The sequence below is a fragment of the Equus przewalskii genome, chromosome 5, assembly GCF_037783145.1.
Source record: "Equus przewalskii isolate Varuska chromosome 5, EquPr2, whole genome shotgun sequence".
Taxonomy (NCBI): domain Eukaryota; kingdom Metazoa; phylum Chordata; class Mammalia; order Perissodactyla; family Equidae; genus Equus; species Equus przewalskii.
This window is the reverse complement of record NC_091835.1, coordinates 3465713-3485782: the sequence shown is the minus strand read 5'-3', so window position 1 is coordinate 3485782 and position 20070 is coordinate 3465713. Positions and strand designations below refer to the sequence as shown.

General features: G+C 36.5%; 1 protein-coding gene across 26 annotated transcripts in view; it reads left to right on the top strand.

Moving 5' to 3' along the window:
- IKZF2 (IKAROS family zinc finger 2) overlaps positions 1 to 20070 on the top strand; it is a 155254-nt gene that overhangs the window by 103138 nt on the left and 32046 nt on the right. For all 26 annotated transcript variants that reach the window (XM_070618219.1, XM_070618215.1, XM_070618213.1 and 23 more), the window contains one exon: positions 971 to 1138. In XM_070618219.1, the coding sequence (XP_070474320.1) occupies positions 971 to 1138 (168 nt within the window). The remainder of the gene's footprint in view (positions 1 to 970; positions 1139 to 20070) is intronic.

The window sequence follows — 20070 nt, the reverse complement described above, 5'->3', positions numbered from 1 at the left end:
TCATGCCTTTCTTTAGAGATAGACAAATTTAATAGTGTTTCCTTTGTGGCTTGATTAAAATTATCAGTAGACCCTACTTGCCAGTTTTACTGCTTCATCAGCTACATGTTTTTATGTTTGATGACATGAGTGACAGCCAGTTAATGGCAACAGACTAAACCGATAATTCTGACAAACAATTTTATAGCAACATCAGTAATAGGAGACAAGTTTCCTATCAAACCCATGATTTTCACAACAAAAAGAGAATATACAGGAAATGTCTGGATGAATAATTTTCTTTGGACTTTTCCTGATTATATCAGGAAACTTTTTCAAAGGTTTCACTGTTAGTGGCTAGAATTGAGAAACTTGGGCTCTATTAGGAGATTTTTTTGGTAATCAGCTTTGTAACCTATTTAATTTATTGAACCTCTTTGACCCCAGGATAAGAAAATTATCAGCTAAATGAGAGAGTTAGACTAAAGGTCCCTTCTAACTCAAACTCAAAATTTCTGTGGTTTTTAAAAATTCATTTAAAGGTACAATAAAGAGAGCAAGATTTTGTAGTCAAACTTTAATCAGATACTTGGATACTTGAACTTCAATTTCTTCATTTGTAAATTGAAATTATTTACCCAATTAGTAATGGCATTATGAGGATTGAAATATTGTGTGTAAAGCAGTCAGTAAAGTCGGTAACGTGCTGGCAACTCGTTGTTTAACCAATGGTCAGTGCTATTACTGTTATTCTTTTCAGTCGATGACAGGAATCTTGTGAAATTTATAGGAAGAGGGGCAACAACACTTGACTTCAAGTTTGGCACTTTGGTATTAGCAAAGCAAATTCCAGGAAGATAAAGATTTAGAAGACTGAGGAGGGAGATGAGCATTCTTAGCACAGAGAACTGGCTCTGGTTGACAGTGTGCAGCAGATCAGTCACTTGCACATGACCTACTTGAACTTTCCCACCTCTTTTCCTTCCTGCAGGTGAACGTCCCTTCCACTGTAACCAGTGTGGAGCTTCTTTTACTCAGAAGGGCAACCTTCTGAGACACATAAAGTTACACTCTGGAGAGAAGCCGTTCAAATGTCCTTTCTGTAGCTATGCCTGTAGAAGAAGGGACGCCCTCACAGGACACCTCAGGACCCACTCTGGTGAGTGTCACCAGCTCTTGGAGAAGAGAGCTAAAATGTGAGAATTCCAGGAGAGTGCTATAGAATAACACAAAGTAACTTATAGCTTTGGCATATAGTAGGAATGATCTTGACAATGTTTTTGTGTTCCTTGAATAATGATAAATCTTGCAGGATGCATATGGTCCTTCTTTTTAGACTTATAGACTTAGCAAAAAGGAGCACAGTCAACTGAAGTGTCTCTTATGCCAAGCCTTTGAAGTAAGGAAAAGCTGTTCTATAAATTTTCTATGATTTTAAAATTTTATAGTTATTAATAAAGCGGTAATTATGGTAATCCAGATTAATTGAAAATCTAGTAAAACATCAGAGTTACATGCTGATGTTGTCCTACAGGAGAAGAGAGCTGTGATATTTTTTGAGTGCTGTGATGCCCAGGCTGGGACCTCAGTGGGAAATCAAATATTGCTATTTTTAAACTTGAAGCTATTATGCTCATTAGAAAATTGGCTGTTAAAGTATTTTGTATTCCATTTTAACTCTCCTTGTTTCTTTAACCCTCAAATTATGGTTAGTGGATGCTCTCTGAAACTTTTCTCTGCTTCATAAATAATCATTAAAATATCTAGAATAAGTTTGATTTTTTAAAAATGCCAGACTATAGTGCATAAAAGAGGGAGAATGATTAGAAATCTGAATGAATCTCATTTGACTGATAGCATGAATTGCCATAACCAAGAAGTTAAAGGTGAAAAATTAATATAGAATACTCTCAAGTCAGTTTTATATACTCCTTCTGTCCGTAATGACATTTTAAAATTTAATTTTAATATGAAGATATGATGGAAGTGATATTTTCATCTACACTGACAAATTATGTTAGAGAGCACTGTGCATTGTGAGGTAATGCTTGTATTATCTTTCTTTACATTTCTCCCGTTAATCCTTAAGGCTTTACTTAGTTTTTTAACATGAATGTGAAATATGTAAAACTATTTTAGACATTAACTCTTAAATTTGGGGCAGTTACAGAAAAAGAAATTAATGCAAACTTTAAAACAAAATATTTTAAGTATATATATATTCACGTCTTCCCTGATTCCAAATAATGCACCTATTTCCAATTTTTACATTTTATATTTTATTTTAAAATTTTGCAGTGAAAATTACAACTTAAAGTAGCATTGTTTTATTATAAAAATCACTCTATTGAAAGATATTTTTAAGACATGAGAGTTATTTTCTTTAGCTATCCATGTTTTCTGGCTTATGAAAGTATTATTGAGTTGACCAAGGGTTATATAAAACGTCAGTTTTTGTGAACGTACCTATTGCATGAAGTTGATTTCATTGGAAGTTTTCATTCTTTGCAAAATTGCGTTGCTTTGAGTATTGGGGTTTAGTGTAATATGTTAATTTACCTGGGATTGCAGTATTGCTCTTAGGTTCAATGCCTGGTTACACCTCTGGAAATCATTCATATTCATCTGTTTCCTTGATTTCCTTTTTGTTCTTTTAACAGATCTATCCCTGTGGTAGTGTCTAAGAATTTAAGACACCTTAGTTTTTGTGTTAGATTGAGCTGGGCGGCTGCAACCAGCTTTGTTATGCAAATTAGGCATGGCCCATCTAGGGACTCCTGGTTGGTGGCTAATGAAGAGGTGCAGGGAGGGAAAGATGTCACCCCAAAAGTAGGCCACCCCCATTGGCTTTGGCCAGGCAACATGCTTGACATCATTTACATGATTCTATGTAATTATAAAGTTTGTGTATATAAAGCAAAGCTGTTTCTGTGAAGTTATGTATTTTGTAGATAAATATATTTCTGCTTTGAGGTTAAAAATAATAAAGGCATGGTCGCTATAACTGCTATCATGCTAATTTTGCAATTTGGTATATCGAGTCATATTTTTTGCAGATATATGAATAGATAGCATCTCAGACTGCCTAATTAAAGACAGTTTAATGGGGGCCAGCCTGGTGGCATAGTGGTTGGGTTCCCACACTCCACTTCCTCACTTAAGGGTTCACAGGTTCGGATCCTGGGTGTGGACCTACATACCAGTCGTCAAGCCATGCTGAGGCGGCATCTCACATACAAAATGGAGGAAGATTGACACAGATGTTAGCTCAGGGACAACCTTCTTCAAGCAAAAAGAGGAAGATTGGCAACAGATGTTAGCTCAGGGCCAAACTTCTTCACCAAAAAAAAAAAAACAAAACAAGAGTTTAATGGAATGATGAGAGGAAGAGGAGAGGGATGTCTTCCAGCATGAAGGGGTGATATCAATTCAGTCATACTTCCAACTGGAATCTAAAATGTTAACCATCACCAGTGTTTTTCATAATAGATAGGACATGAAACCTAACTGCTGAAGTCCATGCTTCTCTAATTGGTCAGAAAGCTCAAACTGATTATTATAGATTTCTTCTTGCAATACCTATTCCATCTTTTCTTTTTTGCACCTGGACTGACAACGTTCTTTATCTGATGGGTGACCCAAACCTTAATTCCTGCAAGTTCTGTGTATTTGGTGGTTCTGCCTTCCTTGGATTACTGCAATTTTTTAATAAGCAAGATTATTGGGCAAGTTTTTTTAAGAGGTGTCCCAGTGAATCTCCTGAGTTCCGAACATAGTTGTCCTTGCCCTGGCATATAGCAACAATCCCAAATCATTTGGTAATCTGGAAAAATTACCAACCAATAGCCCACTTCTCTCCCTGTTAGTTGAGTAGCTTGACATGTCCCAAATAGCCAGAGAGTAGCCTCAGCTCCCAATATGACAGCACCAGAACTCTGATCTCTGGTGGAAATATTCTCCCCTGACACTGAGGTCCCCTGACACAGATGCCAAGAGTTCAGCACAGGAAGTAAAAATCCTTTAAGTAAGTTATTTGATCGCTTTGTCGTGTGGCCACTCCTACCCTAACCTCTTTCTTCTTAGACTCATGTATTCCAGCCATGGAGGAGATGGCTTTAGGCATATATCATATCCTATAGAACATACCCAAACTTCCCCCAGCTAGCAACCATACACGAACCACTCCACTGGTAGGTCATTTTATCACTCTGTTTAGCCAGCTGATCCTGGATGATGGGGCATGAGGTATGATCAGTGGAATCTACAGGTTTAAGCTCTTTGCTGTATGTCCTTTGCCATAAAATGAATGTTCTAATTGAAGGCAATATTTTAAGGCATTCGGTTAAATCCATGCAGAGGAGCTTACAAAAGTACTGAAGGAAGGGGAGGAAATCTATATCCCGAATATCTGTAAATATGTATCTGGATAACTATTAATTCCTCTGAGGGTAAATTTTTGCCTCCTTCATGTTGGAAGGAGTCTCACATAACCTACCTGCCTCCAGCTGACTGGGTCATTCTCCTGTAGAATGACTGGCACCATATTGGAGTCTCAGCATTGGAAAGTTGTGAACTCAGCAGTGGTGGTAGTCAAATTAGTCATAGGTAGGGAGAAGTCCATGTTGTCGAATCCATACATAGTTTCCACCCCTGCTCCCATTGTCACTTTGTACATGGGCCCCTACAGCAACGACCAGGGTAGCTAGGAAAGGAATCTGAATGACATTCTTAAAATAGATTGTGTGATTGTTTTGGGTCATCCATCAGATAATCTTGTCCAGATTACTAAAAATCTTCTCCATAGTGGATGCCCTTTAGAGGGCATTCACCTAGGATACCATATTGTCACAGTTTGTGCCAATTCTGAGAGGTTCATCCACATAACTCTGCCCTAGACCTTCTGTCACCAGTCTTCCAGTCTTGTTCTTCCACGTCCTTGACCGTATGGCTATGCCGTGTCTCATTACTTCAGCTCTCTCTCCTTCCATGTAAAATATACAATCTGAAAATCTGTCTGCTGGAGGTATATCCTTTCACTACTGTGTTTCAGGACCAGCCCCCTTCAGTGGGCCTGTAACACAGTAGTCACAGTTAGTACCAAGTACCACTCAATCCATTTACAAACTAAGTCTACATGGTTTCCTTCTCCATTAATTAATCGTTGAGAACACCCCATGAGGCCGTAGATGTGGGTTGAAGGAGAGATTGTGAAGCAGAAGTAGCAGGTCTCAGGGACAGCTGAGCTACTTGCTCATGAAGTATGCTTCGGCTTCCCAAACCTGCATGGTCCAAGTTTTATTTAACAATGAAATGCTCTTGTGCACATCTTATGATATATTAAATCAGGTAACACCTAGTTCATTTTTCGTAGTTTGGGCCACATAGTCATCTGGAGTCCCATGGACCAGTACGCAGTCTTAACTAGAGTCCAATGGCAAGTTAGGAGCTGCTTTTCAAATAGAGTAATAATTTTTGGTAGAAGATCATATGCCTTTACTCTAAAACCATTAGAGATCTACACTCTTATGCTTCTATTGACCAAGATGTCATACAGCATTTCAAAAAATCATTGCATGGCTGGATCTTAGAGCTAAAAGTTTAGGGAGCTTTCATCACAGCAGAGGTATGCTGCAGATCCATTTCTTGTCCCAGTGCTCTCTGAACTCAGATCGCTGGGCCCATAAAATTTCACCAATGCTGCAAGTCTCTGAACTTTTCATGGAGATTATCTCCTCTCTTCTATCGTATATCTTACTGAGGCATCTCAGTTGTTTACTACTTCCTGCTCGCCATGTCCAATCAGTATAATCCCACGAATGTAATGTTCCAGCTTGATGTACTGTGGGATGTCAAGATGAACAACATTTCTTTCAACTATACCGTGACAGAGAGGAGAGTTGACCTAGCCTTAAGGTAAGATAGTGAAAGTATGCTGTCCTTGCAGTGTAAGCGCAAACTGCTTCTGATTATCTCTGTTGATAAGGAACTATTTTAAAAAGAAATTAAGTCAATAGCTTCATACCTGGTGTCGGGCTATGTTAATATGTGCCAGGAAAGACACTACAGCTAGAGCTGCGTCTGCCGCTGGCATTATGGTGTGATTAAGTCTGTATTCATTCACAGAACCGTCTAGGTCTTGAGTTAGCCTAACAAAGAGTACAAAGGTTGTAGGAATCACCACTCCGTGTCTTTCCCGTTTTAGTTTACTGTCTTGGGAGAGGTGATAATTCTAGGACTGCAATCTCTAACATGGTAGCCACTAGCCGCATGTGGCTATTATGCACCTAAATATGGTTAGGGCCACATGTTGAAATTTTTGATAAATAAAATATATTAAAGTTAATTCCACCTCTTTTAAATGTGGCTACTAGAAAATTTAAGATTACATATGTGACTCATATTTGCATTGGACAGCATTTTTCTTGACTTTTTATGATGGCCTTCCCTCCATAGGTCAGGGAACTAATGTGAGTATTCTCCCCATTACTAAATATATTTGTTCCCACAATACTGTCAGATGGACTTGGGTAAAGTCTCCATATATATCTTGACCTCCGTAAGGCCCCAGTTTGACTGGTGGGCCACAGTGGCAATTCTGGTTCCAGGGACGAATGTCAGTTCAGAGCTAATCTAATAGAACTGTCTAAAAGCCTTGAGAAAGACTTGGTATTTTCCTTTTTCCAGTGCACAGTCACCATCATAAATGTCCACAGGTAATTCTGAAATGACTTAGAGGAAGATTCATAGCATACATGGGTGGCCAGGTTTCAGGGCCCTTCCTGAAAGGGGCTCAGTCTCCACCTAAAACTGTATGACCCAGGGTGTTGTGAATAGGCTTATTGCTTATCTAGGCACTCGATAAGAGATCGTGAATCCCACTATGGTGACTCAAGTTGGGATTTTGCGCCCAAGACCTAGAGTTTTTCTTTCAATGTAAATCAGTTAGCACGTTGGTAGTCTAACTATCTTTTTCGTTCTTGGGGACTCCATAATCAATTAGCCATTGCTATAGAACCTTGTGGCACAAAACACTCTGATTGTCACCTCATGTCATCCTATGGCTTGTTAAGATAATTGCACCTTCCTGAAATTAATTCCTACTTCATAGCCTCCGCTACTCTGTGATCACGTAAATCAAGGAGCCCAGTTGTTCTCTCCAGCCTAGAGAAGACAGTTACCATAAAGCTTTTCAGGCATACTCGTTCTTTCCTCACCGGTGTAATTCTTTGGTGAAGGGAAAGTCATGCAGACCCTTCCATGGGTATGATTAGGGGAGGGCTGACCAGGGTGGTTCGTAATAGATCCTTTCCAGTATTCTTACTTACTTGAGCTTTTGGAATTCTTCCACTTTGCTATGCCAGAAAAATTGTGACATTTCAACTTTTTAGTATTTCAACCATCATTAAATCAAAGATTCAATAAACCAGTCACTCCCACCTGCTCAAGGCAGTATATTAAATCCGAAATCCCAAGTAAATGCACATATAGTGATAAATTTGGCCCACTTCAGCATTTTAGTTCATCTTCTTGGTAAAAGCCTGAGAATCAGTCCATTCCCTTACATGCTATCTAGACTCGTGCTGATACAAATTGGCAGACTTTTGCAATTCTTTCAGTGTATAGGCTGTCCCCTCCTGGATCAGGCCTTGATTTTCACTGTATCACGATCTAACTTGTTATGAGCCTGGGGACAATGAAAGGTAATAGGAGTGACTCCTGGAAAGAATTGCCGTTCTCTGATTGGGTTCTTGCTTCAAAACCCAATTGAAAATCTTGTTATATGGAAATGATGACTTATGGGAACGTTGGTTTCCTTGGCTGGAAGGGTGAGCATTGAGGAGGACTGTGTCTTCTGGCCAGGACGGCACAGGAGTGTTTGCAGCTTCAGCATTCTGAGCGCTTCAGAAATGTCTGGGATACGGTATAAATTCAATCACTGCTAGCTTTTTTTCTTTTTTTTTTTTCCCCAATCTTATATGATCTTGGTTTTGATTGTGTAGTCCCAATAGTTAGATTATTTACAGATAATATCCAGCATTTCTTGAGCTCGCCCTGGACACTAGGCATTGTACTAAGCACTTCACATGGATTATTTCTTTAATTAAAGCCCTTTTATCTCATATGAGCAAAACCAGGTAGTTTTTAAGTCTAGTAACATGGGATATTCTTTTAATAAAAAAAGATCTTTACATTAAAAAATATAAATATAAAATATATATTTAATCATTTGTCTTTGGCTATAACTCCAGGCCCTTTTCTTTCACTGAGGAATTTGGTTTTAGAGTTCCAAGTAACTTTTCTGGCCTCATATCACACTCATAATACATCAGCTCTAATTCCATTTTCAGTTTCCTAAAAAACTTAAAGACTCTTATGAAGCAATCAGACTTCTATTAAATTTAAAAAATTTTTTTCACTAATATTTACAATTATCTTTGCCCTTTTCCAATTCTTTAATGTTTTTAAAAATCAACTCACCTTTATTGAATCTTTCCAAAGTGGTAAAATTTGTTTTTATAGAAAAAACTTTATTTTTGCACTTATATCATTGGAATATGGATATTTGAATAATTTACATAATTATCATAACAAATGGCATAGATAATTTGGCTAACATAACGGATGCTTAGTGACTATCAGTTCAACTGTGGGAAGTGTTATATGAGCACCAGAAATTCAGTGTTTTCCGGCTCCTGACAGTGTGCTTTTCAAAGGGAATGGAGAGGCCATCAGTCAAGAGAGCTTCTCGCTATTATTATTCCTGTTTTATAGGTGAGGAGACTGAGGCACAGAGAGGTCACACAGGCAGAGCCTGAATTCAAACCAAGACAGCCAAACTCCAGAATCTGTACTCTGTGCTTTCGGATAAATGATACAGCCCCATATGTTTCTTCCATAAAACTTGAACCTTATTAAGTTAACTCAAAATGATTAAAAAAAAAAAGAGTGCTATCTGGAAGTCAAGAGGTCAGGACATCTGGATTTTAGAATGGGCTCATTGCACATTAGCTATGTAAGTTTGTCAAATCCCTTAATTGGAGGTTACACCTCCCTATGTTGCTAATATCACATGATACCAAATACAATGTGTGATCTTTTCTCCCTGTGATTTGCTGCTGGTCTCTCACTGTCACAAAACCTTAAAAAGTAAAACAGTAGTCTTCACTCCAAACATTTTTTAACAGTTTCCTCCAGTTTGTTTTAACTTTTTAAAATAGATTTGCATAAAATGGAATGGGTCTTCAAGTCAGATGATCTTCACAACAGCAGAATTACTTCTCTGCTACGGTCTGCTAACCTAAATCTAACCGGGATCCCTGATGTAGACAGTTTCTGATTGCGCTCTTCCAGTTCCAAACATAATTTGCTCATTTAAAATACATTTCATCTTAATGAATACTTTTGGAAAAGCTCCCTCTGTTGCTGAACACCAACAGGAAAAAGTGTAAAGTAATATTGAATTTTCCCTCTCTTACTTTTGCTAATTAGTACCTGAAGAATATATTTCGCACAGGAATAGAAAATAAGTTTAAGTGGACAAAACTGTGATTACTTGATTTGATTGCATATCTTAAATTTTGATTACAGTCATTGATAACATTTTTAAATTTTGAAGGGATGCCCATTTTACAAATAGCTAGTAAATCAGAGCCCCTTAAAGAGCAGAAGTACTTTGGTGGTGTTTGATAGTATTTGCCATGGAAATGTTTGTTTTCTGACAATGATTTGTGAACAATATAATTTTATTAATTCCAGAAGTATCAGATTAATGTGAAAATCTGTTTTCAGTAGCAGATAATTCCTGCTAACAACTTCCATATCTTATTTCCCACGTTTATTTTGAGGAAGATTGACCCTGAGCCAATATCTGTGCCCATCTTCCTCTCCTTTATATGTGGGATGCCTGCCACAGTGTGACTTGATGAGCAGTGTGTAGGTTGGTCCACGCTCGGGATCCGAACCCGGGAACCCTTGGCCACCAAAGCGGAGTGTGGGAACTTAACTGCTGTGCCACTGGGCCAGCCCCTATTTCCCACTTTTCTCGATAATAATGGAAGAAATTGTAACCTTTCTTACTTTTGTTATGGCAGTGCTATATCCTGTTTCTGAAATATTGTCCATTCAGGAAAAAAAGTGAAATGATACAGTCTGAGTTTTATTTGTACAACAATCGTCAGTGTTTGATTTTTTTGTTTTTTCAAAATATTTTTATTTATTATGGGCTATTTAGAGCTATTCTGTTTGTCTTAGTTCTGGATATTTCATTAGAGTTGCTTTATTTTATTATGATGTGTTGGCTAAATTTAAACATATCTAGCAATTGTGACCCTGAAAACAAAATGAATGGCTGAGAGAAAAAAACCAGATCTTTTTCTGTGACATTTAAATGCCATTTTAAGAGGGAGTGACAGGAGAGGGAAAGGAGAGAGAAATAACAAATTAGAAAGTATTATATAAAGTTATAGGAAAATAACAAGTACTGGTTTATTTTTTAAACTCTTAAGATTTACTGCACAAATCATCTAATTTGCTTTATATAAATTTATAACAGTATTTATGTGAGTTTTTAATGATGAGTTCAGTGCTTCTGCTACAAAAAGGATTTTTATTAGTTTGTCTGTTAGATTTTTACTTTAACAAGTGATTATAGTCCTTTCCTTCCTAGAAATTTGATTAGTGTGCTTCATATGTTATATATTACTCCCTTTAATTGTCTTTATTACGCCCAATACACTGAGGAAATAGTGTTTCAATTAAGCCCTGGACCCCTATTAATCAAAATAATACTTAGCATACTTGTTATTTTTTAAATCTAGGAGAAACTAGGATTGCAGATTTTTTCTAATTAGTATTTCAGGTATATTTCTCATGTACTCTAATGCCCTATTAAGTATTTAAAACAGAAGAGTAGATATTTTTAGGACATGGAAATGTATAGTATATGTGCATTTTATAAATTCCTTTGCATAAATTATAAAGAGAAAAAAGTAAGAATGCCATACAGTCTCAAGTGATTTTATGCCATATCTGAAATTCAGTTTTGGCCGTGGAATTGTACTGGATTCAGATTCTTACAAAAAATTATTTATTGCTTAAAAATGGAATTTTAAAAAAAACTGAAAATGAAAGATTCTAATATCCAAAGGAAATTTATTCATTGTCTCATATTCTAAAAAAGCCAAATATTCCTTAACACTACCATATTTCTAACATACTTATTACTTGTAACACTAAGGTCTTGTTCAAAGATAGATAAATAAAATATCCTTGAGTAAGCAGATCAGTGCAGGAATTGTTTGACTTTTTTTGTTCATCTCATTTTAAGAAAATAAGAATTACTTTGTGTTTTCAATAAAACCTGCTATAAAATTCTGAGTAAAACCTTAGCTTTCAATGAAACCAGTATGTAGTATATAATTCTTTATTTGGATATATGACCTAAAAACGATTACTTTGTAAAATTAGTTGATGTTATATATGTGTATCATGTAACCAGGAGTGAGAGGTATTTGAGGAACCTTCCAGTGTCATGAAGTCTTCCTCTGACTTAGGGTTGATAAGTCTACATTATTCTGAACAAATACCTAGTTTATTTCCAAACACCTCAGGAATGTTGATTTTTTACAGGACTACTTTGTAACCTATTCAATGTTTGACAATTTTCAGCTTAAGAAGTTTGTTCTTTATGTCTAATTGTCAGTTTAAAGCTCTTTTGTCCTACACAAAGCGACCGGACCAGATGTACCATGTAAATATCCGTCTGTTAAAACAAAAACAGCTTCCTTCTTATTGTACATTTTTAGTTCTTTTATGTAAGGACTGTCTTTTCATTTTTCAAGACCCTGTAATTCCAAGGACTATATTTTTAATAGAAATAGCTCAGAAATATTGAAGGCTTGTATTAGTTTCTAATATTGATGTTTTAAAAACATATCAGTTAAATAGTACACTGATTGCTGCAAACTCGCTTAAAAGTTTGCCTTTTATTTTTGACTCTAGTTTGTCTTGTTCAGTTAAACGTTTAACTATCATGGGAAAATACCTATGAAATGAAATATTAGGACTCACCCTGCTTTTGAATGTATTTGCACATTTACCCTTAGTAGAATGTGAAACCAACCAAAACTGCCACAAAAACGGGCTTTTTTTTTTTTTTTGGTGAGGAGGATTAACCCTGAGCTAACATCTGTTGCCAGTCTTCCTCTTTTTGCTTGAGGAAGACTCTTGCTAACATCTGTGCCAATCTTCCTCTATTTTGTACATGAGACACCACCACAGCATGGCTTGATAGCAGTAGGTAGGTCCACACCCAGGATCTGAACCTGTGAACCCTGGGCCACTGAAGAGGAGCATGTACACTTAACCACTACGCCACCAGGCCAGCCCCCAAAACAGGCATTTTTAAGGTACAAACCATACTCTCCCAGAGAAGCTAGTAAGAAGAGATATCTTTCTCTTCATCTTCAGATGTCTTGAAAGTAAAGTCCAAAGGTAATGTCTGCCATGGATCAAGATAGAGCTAACCTTTTTGACTAGTAAAGAAACAACTTCATGTCAAATGCTCTAGTTTTAAATCTTCTCATATGGGACAGTCTGTTAATTCATCATGAGAAGTGATGTGCCCTCACATATATTGTCATTTCTCACGAAGGGATTGATTACCACACCTCCATCATTTCTTTAAATCCTGACTAATCAGCAATTCTGTAACGCAAAACGTGTTCTAAAGTACATGTAGCATTTCTAATCACTCACTTTCTTTTCTAATACACCCTCTTTCCATCTTGTTTTATTTAAATTATCTTTCCTTCTTCTCTCTCCTTTTGTCTTCTATTCTTTATCTTTCTCATAGGTTTTTCCCCCTAATCCTTCAATGTTTGCTTCAATATTACTTCACTTTATTTTTTTATTTATTTTTTGGAGGAAGATCAGCCCTGAGCTAACGTCTGCTGCCAATACTCCTCTTTTTGCTGAGGAAGACTGGCCCTGAGCTAACATCCGTGCCCATCTTCCTCTATTTTATATGTGGGACGCCTACCACAGCATGGCTTGACAAGCAGTGCATAGGTCCACACCTGGGATCCAAACCTGGGATCCAAACCGGGAACCCTGGGCCACTGAGGCGGAACATGTGAACTTAACCACTGCGCCACTGGGCCGGCCCCTTACTTCACTTCATTTTTGTGGTGACTGACAGAAAAAAGTACATAAATAAGTACCTTTAGTTTATATTACATACGAAACGATTTGTATAACATGGGATTGCTGCAGGTCACAGACCTTTGGATATTAATAGTACTGATTATTTTGTGAACGGAGTGAAGAGTAAAAAATGTGTGAAAATTAGGTACTTGGCCAAAGATTACCATCATCAGTTATTTTCACATTGACATTTTTTTTAAACCGGATGACCATGACTTTTCTACCAGAATTTGCCAAAGAGATACATTTAAAAGAATACGATCCCATGGACCAGCATAATGATAGCCTCATCGTATTGAATTATACTGGTTCAGAAATTGAATGTGGTGCAGCTCGTTCACAGTAGCGATGGTGCATTGGGTGTAGTATAATTTGTCCTGCAGGCTTCTCTGGAGAAGGAACTGTCTTCACCTGATTTTAGACCTGGCACTGGGCCTGCTTTCTGGGAGATCTCCCCAGTGTGAACTGCCACCCTCCACCCTCTTGTCCTTCCTGGAGGTGGTTGATAGAGATGGGTTACGCTGACAGTTACACGGACAGTGTCAGTTGCACACATGGTTTGCCTAACTGTGCTGGGCTGATTTCCCCCATCAAGTCTTGATAGTGTTGCCCGCGGTGCCTCTTTGTGTGTTTTGCAATAAATGCTGAAAAGAGGGGATGAGATTAGTATCTTCATTCAGACTCTTAAAACACACACTTAAGGCCTTGCCCGCTGACACTTGACAGGAGGGGAAAGCCACTTGCAGTCAGGCCAACTAGTAAGACAAGCCATGTGATTTCCACCCAGTAGAACACTTTTTTTTTTTCCCCAGACAAATAATCCTTACATACTCTACTTTATATGTTTCTTGTAACAGAAATTAAAAATTTTTAATAGTATATATGATCTCATCTTTTTCAAATAGCAGTAGTCATGCGTCTTTAAATTTCAGACGCTTATTTCTAGGAGGAATTATTAAAGAGAAGTCTTCTCTGTAACACAGACTCACGTGATCTGGCTCTTCCCTTTGGCGCAGAGATGTTTATTAGATCAGTTTGCTGCTGGAACCTCTCCTCCTTACCTTTCCCTGTTCTCAGGAGTTCTAGAGAAATGGGTGAGATTGACGGAGTTATTTCTGTTTCTCAATCTTCTCCAGACACTGTCCTCATTCCCGAGTTTACTTGCACAGTTTTGCACCCCGTGTGGATGTTGGAGTGGACAGTCTGAACTTGTGGCCGTTTCGCATTTTCCCTTTCACATCGCCAAGTCTGCTGGCCTGGCATGTTTGGAGCTCCACGGTGAGGCAGAAGGGCAGCATGCCAGCCTCATTACTCACTCACTGTCCAAAAAGCACATCACACTGTTTTTTGTTTTGTTTTGGTTTTTTGAGGGTTTTTTTCTTTTTGTAAGCTCACCTCCACCCTCTTCTTTTATTTTTCCTACTTGATCCGTGGATGTGAGTCAAAGAAACCTGTTCATCCACAGCCTGTACCATCTTGCCAAATCTTGTAAGAAAACTCCCAAATGGTAGAAATACAAATGAGGTAAATAAAAACCAATATCATTCATTATTAGCATATAAAATATATTTAGAATATAATGAAATTTTTATTTAGAATATAATTAAATTTTTATTTAAGGAGTCAAATTATCTATCAGAGTGGTATCCCTTTAAATTGTACAGAAATATGATGATAATAAGCATATAGATAAGAATGAAAGATCCTAAATTCAGCATCTCAGAAGAAGAGGTCTTACTCTGTTTTGCATCTGCTTCTCTTATGCTGTGTCAACTGAATGAAGGAAGGAATCTATGAATGCTTTCGGTTGAACATTCTTGAGTTAACTAGAAAGTTAGTTTTTTTAAGATTAGCGGAGGTCGGTGGTGGTTATATGTATTTCCTAGTAGATGATAAGTGTCAGCCAATTATAAAAATAAAAGTTAATGGCCAACATTTAATGGGCTCTTCTTTTGTGGCAAGCACTAGTTTAAGAGCCTTGTTTTACAGATAAGGAAAGTCAGATTTAAAGACCTCCCACCATCTGTACTTTTAAATATTATCGGTATGGTCCCTTACGTAAAGCTTTATCTTTTTAAGGTTATTATACTTTTACCTTATTTCTTTATTTATATTTTGCCAGCAATCTATTATTTGGATTAGATTATAAACACACACACACACACACACACACACACACCAATACAAATGTGCTCAGCATAATGAAACTGAAGAATTGATCATACTCAAACAAAAATGTTCCATGATACTTGAGGACATATAGAAATCTAGAGTAAAATAAACAAATCTAAAAATAGTATAAATTATCTTTGTGGGAGTGCTTTTAAAAATTATGCTCTGGTATAGTAAAAATCTTACCATTGTAGCTACGTATGTGCATTTTATACAACTTCCAATATTCTCAGGAAAAGCTGGGGTCTCAACTCTGCTTTGTCTGACTCCAGAGCACATGCTCTCAGCCACTGTCCTCTGTTTTCCTGTCTGTTCTCCATATAGCAGCCAGAATGTTATTTAAGAACCCAATTTAAATCGTGTCGTTCCTCTATTTAAAAATTTTTAATGGCTTTTCGTTGCCTTTATAATAAAACCAGACTGCTCAGTGTAGCTGGTGGGAGCTCTGCCCGCCTCTCCCATCTGGTTGTGTACCACGACACCCTCACTCTGTTTCCTTTTCCTCTAGGTTCCTTTATTCTTTCCTACCCTTGGGATTTTGCACTGATGATCCTAGATGCCTCTGCCTTCAGCTCTTTCCCCATTTCTTGGCATAGTTGCCTCATTATCCTTCAGATATTTGCTTAAATGTCGTCTCCTTGGAGATGTGGCCTTCCATAAGCACCCTACCTAAAGCGTCCTCCCGGTTACTCTCTGTCTTGCTGTCTCTGTCTTGAAGTCTTGTGAAGCTTGAATCAGAGTCTGTAGTTATCTTGGCTTTTTTGTTTATCCATATGTTGCCTGTCTCCCCCAACTCGAATCTAAGTTCTGTGAGGTCATGGACCGCCTCTGTGTTATTTCTTAATGTATCCCCAGTGCCTTGAATGGTACTTGGCACCTGATAGGTAATCAAAAGATGTCTGTTGATTGATTGAATGAGGAGGGCCGTATGATATAATGTACTAATTCTAAAAAAATTCCCATAAAAAGGGAAGAAAAACACTGACTTGTCTGATTTCTGTAGGGTCAGCTAATGCTTATTTTTCAAGTTTGTGAATCAGAAAAATAAATATATAAATTAGTGGTAGCCCCAAAGTGCTCTTTTCACTGACTCCTGGATAATAAACATCGCACACATGGTGATGGCCTCTCCCAGTTGGGAATCCTTAGTTCCATGTGAAGATGACGGAAAATCTCTAATAATGGAATAACGTTCATTCATTCAACACATATTTCTTGAGTATCTATGTGCCAGGCTTTTTTCTAGGCACTTGAGATGCAGCAGTAAAAGAAAAAAAAAAAAAACTACCTTGTGGAACTTACATTCTAATGAAGGGAGGTCGGTGATCCACAGTAAACATAGTAAATAAGTAAATTGCACAGTATGTTGGAAGGTAATGGATGCTACTGTGGGGAAGAGGAGTTGCCATTTATTGAGCATTTGCTATGTGTCAAGTACTTTAAGTTTTCCATATGCATATTTTTATCTCACAAACATACTATGAGTTAAGTACGACTAGTTCCTCATTTAACTTAACCCAGGATTCACACACAGCTGGTAAGTGTTAGGACTATAATTTGAAATGTAAACACACACACACATACTCTCTCTCTTTACTCTATGAATGCCCCATAAATTAGAGCAAGTTATTTGCCGGCAAATTGATTGGACCTTTTTTATATTCAAATTGTTTGCTTACTTGGGTTATTAGAATATTTGAAAGCCTTGCTTACTTACCTGAGTTATTATAATATTGGAAAGTCAGGTAAGAAAAATAGTTTGAAGAAAGAATAGAAAGTATATCAAAAAAGACAATTTATGTGATTGTATTACTAACTTACTGATTTTGTATGCCTAGAAAGTTCTTACTTGGCTTTTCGTTTGCCTTTTATTCCGTGACAAATGCTGTGCACATTTGTAATAATGAAACAGTATCAAATGTGTCTGTTTGTCGCAGGTCCACTTCACCTTCTCCCTGCTGCTTTAGAACGTTTACATCTGTATAATTTCTGTGCGTCCTTTTCTTGTGTTTATCAGTCAATCAGGTAGTTAAATAATTTGTTCTATTTACCCTGAGAGAAGTAGGCGTACCTCTGAGTTCAATGGGTTATGAATACTATGTTTATTATTAGGATTGTGCGCACTGCACTTTAGGTAGTTGGTAAATATCTGTTGCATGAATAAACAATTAACATGTAAATATTTAACAGCTGCAAATATTCTGAGAGATTTGAACGTCATCTCTGTTTATTAACTAATTATTTTATAATCAAATAGAGAAACAAGGAATAATTATGACATTTTATGTGATAAAGAAGAGCCTGAAAAGCATGACTGTTACACTGCCAAAATATTTTACAATGTATATTTTGTTTAATTCCATTTAGCTTCCTTATTTCAGATAGGCACTTAAAGAAATCTTGTGAAACTTGTTAGTTAACCAAAGTGATAGAAAAGTAGATGCCAACAATTTATACTCGTATGAAAATAATACATGAGACATTTTCTTTTTACAATCATGGCTAGTTTTTCCATAATGTGCTAAAAATCAAAAGTAGATTCTTTCGTTTTCAAATGTCTGTGATATTTTTTATTTAGAAGGCCCATGCACACTTATGTACTGTTTTCTCTGTTGTTTGTGTCCTTATAAGTTTTTAATTTAATTTGAAAATTAACATTATTACATTATAAAGCGAATGGAAATATTTGAATGGTTAAGTAATGTGGCTCTGTGAACATAAGGCTAATGTCTGCCTTGTTTGGGATTGTATCCACAGCACCTAAAGGAGCTCAATAAATATATGTTAAATGAATGATAACAGAATTAGATATCCTTGCTCAACACTTGGCAAACCTATAAAAGAACAGTAAAATGCATTAACGCTGGCAATTTGGGCCTATTTTATTATCATTGTGCAGTGTTTCTCAAAGTACATCCACAGAAAAAATATTTGCTTGGGAAATTAATGGTTGTTAAAACACTTGTATATTTAAAATAATTTGGGGGAAACATTGGGTTAAACCAATTTGTTTGTTTATTTTGTTATTGAATCTAAACATCGAAAAGAATCTTTGATATGCTCCATGAAATCCACTTAAGTGTTGTGGCTCGTAGACTTATCTGGGCGTTTGACATCCCTCTCCTCCCCAGCTGCTGTGGGTAAATCTGCCGAGAGAGAGAAGAGTTATTTTACTGTAATAACTTTCGACACCTAATTATACTGAAATGATTCAGGATAATAGAGGTTCTCTTTGAAAAACAGCTCACTTTTCATGTAGGGATTTGTTTCCTTTTAAAATACTCTCTTCCCACTTAAACATTTTATCAAAAAAAAAAAGAACTAAAGTCGTTAAGACTTCTAAAGATTTAGGGAAAAAAACAGATGTGGGTATTTCTTGAAAATTCTGTATCAGGCAGAATTTTAAACTTATAACAGTGAAATAAATCACAAAGAGGAAAATTACCAACAGTTTTAACCAAATGAAAATTAAGAATATCTAAACATGAAAAAAATAAATGTTTATAAGAAATAGGTCAAAGGATTATGAGCTTTAGTAGGTACAGAGATTGAACAAATTGATGAGAAAGACAGTAGCAATAAGAATGTATGGATAAATAGGTAAAGGTAGTGAATAGACAATTTGAAAGGATGACGTAAAATGGCTAGTAATTTTTTTTGTTTAATGTTCAGTTTCACTAAAGCAAATTAAAAAGAAATGCAAATTATATTGTATTCCTAGCACAGAGATTCCCAAACTTTCTTGGTTCACAGTATCGTTAGTGTCTCTGTAGATTTTTCCGCAGTGCCTTTGAACCTAAAAGAAATCCCTGACAGTTCCATTTACTAAGTAGTCAAGTCCAAACAACTTAAGTATTTCTGTCCTAATAACTTTATAGCGATTTGAAAAAAATAATATACATACATCGAAAGATAAAATATTATTTTTATTTCATTCTTAAACAGCCACAGTGGGCTTGTACACCTTATTGCACACTGCAGAACTTCCTAAACCTTCAAGTCAGGTTGAACACCATCATTCTCATTTCTTGTTCCCCATTAGTTTTTCACACAGTACTTGCTTTGTGTTGCAGCAATTGTTGAAACCTAGCTTCACAAAGATATGACGTCATTGAAAGGAATGTAATGTGATATTATGTTGAAACTGTGAGCAAGTAGTTTGGATGGTGTCCGAGGGGTGTTGAATATTATTATTTCCCTCAAAAATGTAAAATATCCTGTATTTATTTTACTTTAAAATATCTTTCCTAAGAATTGGCTTTAGTGCCCCCACAGTGCCTTGCTACAGCTTGCGGATCACAGATCTAGGCCATTAGTGGAGAATTTATTATTTTAATGAGATACTTGTTGAAAGTATGGTGAAATGGCTCTCATACGCTAGTAGTGTGAATATGAATTTGCAAAACCTTTTTGAGACAGCAATATAACAGTAGGGATCAAGAACATTAAAGTTGTTTATATAGAGGGTTTATACAATAAAACAGACCACTAATTCAGACAAAGTATAACTTATAGGTACTAAAAACAGAAAAAATCAAATATCAGTTGTGCTATGTTTCAGTGCTCATCTTTCTTCAGATTAATTTATAATTCTGTAAGCAATTGCCAAGTAAAATCAGAGATCTAGTTCCCATTTTTGCATTATAAGAAGTATTTATAGGAAAGTGAGTACATTTAATTTTATTGAAGGAAACTGAATGTGATATATGCATACTG